An 8,183-nucleotide genomic window follows, 5' to 3' on the forward strand; every position below is an offset into this window, starting at 1 on the left:
TCTTTCTTGGAAGCATCTTCTTCATCAGTACCAGCAACTTTTCGAATGACGAGTCAGTCACACCGGTCTCTTCACAAGTTGGGTACAACAATTTGTTGTGGTCCTGTAACATCTGCTCAACCTGCAACCTCTCCTTTTCTGTGTCGCAACCTCGCCGTGCATCAGAACTGACCCGACCAAGATCATCAGCGGGCTCATCTGGTTCCCGTTCTTCATCCTGATCTTCTTCTTCATTGTCTTCCATTGCGGTATCAGCATACTCAGGGAACATAGATCGGTAGTTGTCATCATCGTTCTCTTCTTCTTCATCGTCGTCTTCCATCATAACCCCTCTTTCTTCGTGCTTGGTCCAAACATTATAGCCCGACATAAAACCGGACCGAAGCAGGTGGCTCTGAATGACTCTTGAGGAAGTGTAATCCTTCTCATTCCGACATTCAACACATGGACAAAACATATAGCCACCACCATGCTTGTTCGCATCGGCTGCATCTCGAAAAGAATGCACGCCTTCTCTGTAAGCGGCTGTCCGTCGATCACCGTACATCCATGGATGGCTCATCTGTGTTATACGACAGTATATCAAATACAATCACGATCCTAAAAATTAGTACCGCACGGTCTAAACGAGGAAATATAGTTGCTAACCTTTTAGAATAAGTAGAAATAAAGAGGAAGAGGTTTAAGCGTGGCTCAGGCATCTCATATCGTAGTTGTGTTCGGTGAACTGAAGCGGCATCGCTCTAACACACAATTCAACAAACACCTCTAGTGCATAAAAAAAAAGTGGAGAGCTAGCACACACCCACAATCCTCCATCCAAGAAAAATGCAAGGAAGAGGGGAGAGGGGGCTGTGCTATATATAGGCAGAGGACTTTAGTCCCGGTTTGAGACACAAACCGGGACTAAAGGTGGCGCACATGCGGACTGCACATCGCGTAGCCCTTTAGTCCCAGTTTGGGACACGAACCGGGACTAAAGACTCCTTACGAGCCGGGACTAAAGCCTCGAGGGAGGCATTGCGATTTGGGGCGACGTGGCCGGGCCTTTAGTCCCGGCCCAGAGGCAGGCCGGGACTAAAGGGTCCCGGCCAAAGGCCCGTTTTCCACTAGTGGCCCTGCGCCAAGCTGGCATGTCTAGTCAACAATACATATGTATCTAGACATGATTTGAACTGTATTTGAACCATATTGTCAAGTTTTGAAACCAATTCGGTGTATTTTTCAAGTTCAGACATCAAAGTGAACATCCATGACAAGTTTGAGTACCATTGGTGTTATTACCTCAAAAATATACTACTGCCAGAGCCATATAATGAAAGACCAAACACCAATATACATATGCTTTGCCTCTACAAATGGGAAAAATCAGCGGCTCACGGTCTAGGTTAATTAATTTGATAACAAGAAAATGAAAGGCAAGCTAATGTGACAAATCTCCCGGTAGTCGGAAGAAGAAAACACCATCCACAACATCACAGATCTCCACGTCACTATCCAATCCCTCTTCCTCCTGATGTCCTTCATCATCACCGGAGGCGCACTCGTTCAAATCCAAGCTGAAACATGGCGGCTTCGTCACCCCCTTCTCCACGCCGCCACTATCTTCCTCGTCGCATATGACCTTCTGCTTGATGACCCGAGGAGAGGAAGCCCTAGATCTCGAGTCGAATGCTTCGCAGCTCAGCACTATGATGGCATCCTCGAGACTGGTCTCAACGCCATTGCAACCTCTCACCCTTCCACTGGCAATCGCTTTCTTGATGCCGATCTCAGATCCAAGGCTCATTTGCTCGACATCATCGATCATCACCACCCGGCGAGGGTTCTCGTGGATCGTGTCGTAAAACCTTTGTGCGCAGCCATGCTCGTAGTCCGGCGATCTCTGCCTCTTGCCGGAACGCTCGCCAGAGCTGGAACTGGAGTGAACCGGGGTGCAGCCAGCTGATGAGATGGACGTGAAATCATTGTAAGATCCAAAGACGAGCTTTGCGAGCTCCAAAGCCATGGATTTCTTGCCGTCGCGGTCGCTCCCTTTGAAGAGCAGCCACGTCGTCGAGCTCGGCCTGGGCGTCTCACGCTGCCTCACCATGCCGGACCGGCGTTGGAGCACAGCACTGGCGACGCCCGCTGCCACATCCTTAATGTGCCCCGGCACGCAATCCTCGAGCGTGCCGCACATGATCTTGAGGTTTTCTGCAGTAAGTTCCGTGAACTTCTGGCGTCGCCGCTCCGGATCTGCCGTACCGCCGCCATGATCGTTGGGTGAGTTGGATTGAGCAGAGAAGGATTCCGGGAAAGCGATTTCGGTATTATGCCACCGAGGAAGATCACGAATCGCCTCCGCCCTTGTGGCCGGACCGTCCTCGTGCCCTTGGTTCGACGGCGGCCACGGTTGCCTCGGCTCGGGCTGACATGGCTTGGACGAGCTCATCGTCGTCGGGGTGTTGTTGTAGCCGGAGAGGGAAGAAGCTGCCGGTGATGCGGGGGATGAGAAGCTCAACGTCAGCTCGGATGTATGGTGGTGCGTCGCTGACCAATTGCGCACGGGGTTCCATAGATCTTGTAACTGCATGCCCAGAAAAATGTACAGACGCTTAATTAGCCAAGGAAACATTCCGATTCCGTCGACATGCTAGTAAATGATTATCTCCCGTGACTTGCTAATTTTGTGCGTGTATGTACGTACCTGGTGAAGACTGGTACTGCTGCTCGTCGGTGTGGTCTGATATGGGTCATGGTACCGGCGAAGCCATGACGGTATGTTTGGCTCCGGGGACGGCGTCCTGGCGCACCAAGTGAGCTCGCTCTCGCCGGTAGTGGCCGCGCCGTTCACCAAGGGCCATCCCGTTATCGATCTTCCTGCTTGCTGGCTACCCTGTGCCTCACTGCACGAACGAAATCAATCAATCAGCAATTAACTTACTTTAATTCATAAACAAATCGATGTAGTTAATGTTAACGATCTCAAAGTTTCGAAGTAGCCATGATCGAGCTTTAGTTAAGCACGAACCTGGTGCAGCTGAGGCTTAACGCGAGGCTGCCGCCGTCTGGCACGACGAGGGGGTGGATCCCCCACACGGCCTCCAAAGATGGCTGCCCGAGCCTGCACTTCATGAACACCGTGCGGCTCGCAAACCCTAGCAGCCAGAACCTTCCGCCGCCGGAGCCAGAGTCGCCGGACACCAGGCCGCTCACCTCCATGACGGCGTGCTCAACGGGGCAGTAGTACTGTGACTGTCCGCCGTGCACATGCTCGCCTCTTCTCTTGTGCCAGGCATCGGCGGCGTAGGCAAGGTCCTCTACGACGAGCGCGACGCCCTTACCGGCGGCGCGGGCCTCGCAAACGAGCGCGCGGAGGTCGCTGGTCTTGGCATCCACCTCCTCCCTCGCCGCGTGCCGGAACGACGTGACGGAGAGCGGCACGAACTGGACGCTCTTGAGGCGCTCGTGGTGCCGGTGGTGAAGCTCCGACTTGCTCACCTTATCCATCACGGCCTTCACCGCCGCCTCCGCGCCCTCGCCGACGACGACCAAGCACCGCCTAGTCCCGCTCGCCATGCACTCTAGCACGCGCATGGCGTCGTCGCTGCCAGCCGACTTCGCTCTGGACTCCTTAATAGAGCCCGTTGTCTTCATGTTAGCCGCGCGTTCCAAGGAAGGCGACGACGAGGAGACGGCCTTCTCGACGTTGTCCTTCACTTGCGAGCTGGAGAATCCGGCCTCGCGCATGACGCGGCTCACGCTCGGGTCGTCGAGGATGGAGACGATGAGCTGCTCCAGCTCGACCTTGGCGGCGAGCACCGGCGCGGCCGTCTGCTGGACGCCGTCCCCGGCGCCCCCGCGGCGCTGGTGCGCCTGCGCGCGCTTGAACGCGGCGACGAGCGCGTTGGACAGCGCGGGTGCTTCGGCGGCGCCGCGGTGGTGGTGATGGTGCTGCATGTGCGCGCCGCCGTGGAACATGGCGGCGGGTCCGCAGGTGGGGAGGCGGTTGAGCGCGACGTTGAAGCAGAGCTCGAGGGCCTTGCACTGGAGCGGGTGGGAGTGGGAGCGGAGGCAGGCGGCGCGGAGCAGCCCCGCCGGCGCCGGGGGAAGGAGCATGGCGGTGGCGACGTGGAGCGGGGTGACCTGCGCGTGGCCGCGCCGCCGCGCCAGTGTGACCGCCTGCCTCACAACGGACGCCGCCTCCGGCGCCAGGGCCTGCTGCACCGCGCAGCCGCCGGCACGCATCTTTGCAAGAAAAGCTGGTACGTACGCGCGTTGCTGAATCTACCTGGCGTTGCTAGCTTGCTCTCCCTTCTTGTGCTAGGTAGACTAGTAAGTGGCATGGAGTGGGGTTGGTCAGTGTTAATTTTTTGGTCATATATACCAGCCTCCCGTGCCAGTCCAGTTACTATCTTGTGTCGTGGCAGAAAGTTGAGAATGGGATATTGTAGGTTATTGTCCATGTACGATCGTTGTAGTGCTGTCATACGTGTTAAGATGTCTAATTAGAGTTGTAATCATACCTCTCTCTCTCTCTCTTTCTCTCTCTCTCTATGTTTCTTGTGCGCGTTGGAAAATGTGGTGACCTTCTGCTTTTTGGTGCAGCGTAGGGTGCAATTGGCCGGAGGTGTCGTGTAGTTCTGTTAAGGAATGTACAAAGCATGTGGGGGCTTAAAGGCAAAATGCACTGATCTCTATGGATGCAAACAGAGCAATGGAATGGTACTCCCTCCGTTCCCTCCGGCCAGGTGTATAGGGCATGCACGTAGTTCTAGGTCGTTAATTTAACTATTTAAATATATATTATATGTAATTAATAATATATCATTAGATTCATGCGCGGATGTAGTTTTTGAATATGTAATTTTTATCGTATATAATATATATTTAGCTAGTTAAATTAACAACCTAGAACTACGTGCATGTCCTATACACTTGGACGGAGGTAGTACGGCCGAGGTCGCGAACACTCGGCAGAACATAAATATATTCTCTCCCATTTCTTTTTATTATGTTTACGCTTTTTCTAGTCTTAGAGCCTACTGTTTTTTCTTTTTGAAAAAGGAATAGTTGGACCTAACAAATCCGCCCCTCAAAACGTCTGCGTACGCGCCTAACTGGTTATCCATCAAATTTTCTCTTCCATAATCAAATACCTTGTTAGAGCATCTACAACCGAATCTTACTAATATGGTCCATCATACGTCCGTGCACGCGATCAGACGCGTCTGCAGATACTGACCGGGCGCGCCTCATTGTTGCCTTCTACATCAGCGTCCCTCATATCTGAACCCTCAAAACCATATAACCCATGCAACGCTACGTAAAAGTATATCAACACATTGTTCATCAGATCGAATCGCATCGCCGAACAAAAGGATCATAGTTCATCGGCAATTTCAAACTACGAACTACCTAAACATAATTAAAATATAAACAAAACGGGGAAGGGCGGAGGAAGTCACCATGTCCTCGCCGCCCCCTTCCCCTTCCGTCCGTCCACGCCGCTGTGACCCTCCTCTGTGTAGGCGTCAGCGTGCGGTGGAGTGTCGGCGTCGTCGTCATCAAAGCCAAACGTGGTGGAGGCGTCGATGTCGTCCTCGTCGGAGCTGCATCGTGATGCGTAGGGCCACCTCCTCCACATCGACGTTTGATCCATCGGAGTTGCTCCCGTCGCCGGCCATTGGGTCTCAGGGTGGTGGGTTGGAAGTGGAATGGACGGAGAGTGAACTTTCCGATGTCTAGGGTTCGGATTGGGGGTATTTAGTAGGTCTGTGGTGGGTCGGGCTGACGTGGCGGTGGGGGCGACCATGGGCCAGGCCTGTCAGGTGAGCGTGCCCGGACGCGCCCGAGCTCCCCCATATCCGCCCCGTATTTGGGCTGGATATGAGGGGTGCCGGTGAGCCCGGGCGTTTGAGGCACATTTAGGGCGGACGCGTCCGGGCGTGTCCGCGGATACTGACTCGTCATGCCTCATTGTTGCGTTTCACATCCGCGTCCCTTATGTCCGAACCCTCAAAAGCATACAACCCATGCAACAGTACGTAAAATTAGATCAACACATTGTTCATCGAATCGGATTGCATTGCCGAACAAAAGGATCATAGTTCATTGGAAAATCCAAACTATGAACTACCTAAACATAATTAAAATATAAACAAAACGGGGAAGGGCGGAAGAAATCACCATTTCCTCGCTGCCCCCTTCGGCCTTTCGGTCGTCCACGTCGTTGTGCCCCTTCTTCGTGTAGGTGTCGGCGTGCGGTGGAGTGTTGTTGTCGTCATCATCAGAGTCAAATGTGGTGGAGGCGTCGATATCGTCCTCATCGGCATGCGGTGGAGCGTCGTTGTCGTCGTCATTAACGTGAGAGGGTTTTAGATCCTGTCTTGCAAGTTTTATGTACCTATTATGTGTTATGATCCGTAGAGCCCAAAGTAACAAAAATGGACCACCTCCAGTGATGATCATAGTATAAGGAGTTCATGTATTGACTATGTGTTAATATGTTCTTGAGATTCTCTATTAAAAGAGACCTTAATTACCCTTAGATTTCCATTAGGAGCCCGCTGCGATGGGACGGTTGGACAAAAAATGTTATACAAGTTTTTATCATAAGCATGTATAACTATATAAGGAATACATGCCAACATTGAATTGATGAATTGGAGTTAGTTTTGAGTCGCTCTAGGTTGTGACTGTTACATGATATATGTCATCCATTCACTTATACATCACCGATCAAATGCCTACACTTCGATATTATTGTCTTTGCTAAATTATTGTTGCTTCTACTGCTCTTAAAATCACTACAAACTGCTTGCGTTACTAATGTCACTCCTACTTCTACTACCAAAACTATCAAACTATTGTGCTACTAAATACTCTGTTGCAGAGAAGGGTATTTCCACGTGTGGTTGAATTGACAACTCAACTACTAAGGCTCATAAATATCCTCTGGCCCCCCTTTTGTCGAATCAATAAATTTGGGGGAAATATTACCCCCCAATGCTGTTGTGATCCCCTATACTTGTGTGTTATCAAGACCTTTTTCTCAGCCGTTGTCGGGGAGCGTCGCTTTATTTATTGAGTTCACTTGGAAATTATTTATGAGATGATAATTATGAATAAACTAGAGGATTCCAAAACCAAGATTATACCATCTAAGACAAGGGGAGGTAAGGAACTACCAACTAGCTTTGCACTCGATTCTCCTTTTGTTTTGAATAATCTTGTGACACCGCCACCTGCTATTCAATATGATATGTCGCAAGTAATAGACACTGCTTCTACTATGGAAGATACGCATGATGATGCTACTACTATGCTCGGTGAAACTGAACTGTGTCACTAGGTGAATTACTTGATGCTCGTATTGCTAGATCTAAAGAACTTGAAAATGAAATGGCTGTGAATATTGAATCACCTATTTCACCTAGAACTCCTGTTAGAACTAAGATGCTTTATGTGCTTGATGGTTATGTTATGGAAGGAGAGATTGCTAAAGAATATCTTTCTTGGAACGACAGAGATGACCTTATGAAATTATTGGCTAAATTAAAAGAAAAATCTTTGAATGAAAGAATGAAACATGATCCAAAATTTGCAACCTCTCCTATCTTTCTCAATGATAAGGATTATGAATTCCTCGTTGATCCTGAATGTATTGCCTTGGTTGAATCCAATCCTTCTCATGGATATGAATCTGAAACTGTTATTGCACATCTTACTAAGCTTGATAAAATTGCGAGCCTATTTGCTCATGAGGAAAAGATATGATATTGTTATATTCTTAAGTTATTTCCTTTATCTCTAAAGGGTGAAGCTAAAGAATGGATACTCTTGCTCCTAGTTGTGTGCATAGTCCCGGGGATATGATTTACTACTTCCCTGGAAAAATAATATTTTCCTGCTCATAAGAAATAAGCTGCTTCATAGAAAATATTTGACTTTGTGTAAGTTGAGGAAGAGCATCTCCCTCAAGATTGGGGAGGCCTTTCTATCTATTAAATGCCTTGCCTGATCACTCACTTAAGAAAATGAAATACTTTATATCTTTTATAATGGACTCACTAATGCTTCTAGGGATTTTTGGATAGTTGTTCTCGTTGTTTTTTAGGAAATGAATGGTTTACATGCTCAAGAGTTATTGGATAATCTGTTGAGGAATGTTGATAATTGGACACTCCCCAAACCACCAC

At 49.7% G+C, this 8,183-nt stretch overlaps 1 protein-coding gene across 1 annotated transcript; it reads right to left on the reverse strand.

The window, feature by feature from the left end:
* Nucleotides 1-1,249: 1,249 nt before the first annotated feature.
* LOC123446207 (protein SMAX1-LIKE 3-like) lies at nucleotides 1,250-4,385 on the reverse strand. The gene is made up of 3 exons (XM_045122881.1): nucleotides 3,014-4,385; nucleotides 2,690-2,888; nucleotides 1,250-2,569 (listed from the first exon to the last, which is right to left on the reverse strand). Exons 1-3 carry the CDS (start codon nucleotides 4,228-4,230, stop codon nucleotides 1,424-1,426), a joined length of 2,562 nt encoding a protein of 853 aa, XP_044978816.1. The 5' UTR covers nucleotides 4,231-4,385; the 3' UTR covers nucleotides 1,250-1,423.
* Nucleotides 4,386-8,183: the final 3,798 nt, after the last annotated feature.

Source organism: Hordeum vulgare, chromosome 4H, assembly GCF_904849725.1.
Source record: "Hordeum vulgare subsp. vulgare chromosome 4H, MorexV3_pseudomolecules_assembly, whole genome shotgun sequence".
NCBI lineage: Eukaryota > Viridiplantae > Streptophyta > Magnoliopsida > Poales > Poaceae > Hordeum > Hordeum vulgare.

What these genes read in the sequence shown, in the direction of transcription:
- LOC123446207 (XM_045122881.1), bottom strand. Translation starts at nt 4,230, where the DNA reads ATGCGTGCCGGCGGCTGCGCGGTGCAGCAGGCCCTGGCGCCGGAGGCG. An exon ending in TTAAGCCTCAGCTGCACCAG is followed by an intron (nt 2,889 to 3,013) that starts GTTCGTGCTTAA and finishes TCGTTCGTGCAG; the next exon opens with TGAGGCACAGGGTAGCCAGC. An exon ending in GCAGTACCAGTCTTCACCAG is followed by an intron (nt 2,570 to 2,689) that starts GTACGTACATAC and finishes CTGGGCATGCAG; the next exon opens with TTACAAGATCTATGGAACCC.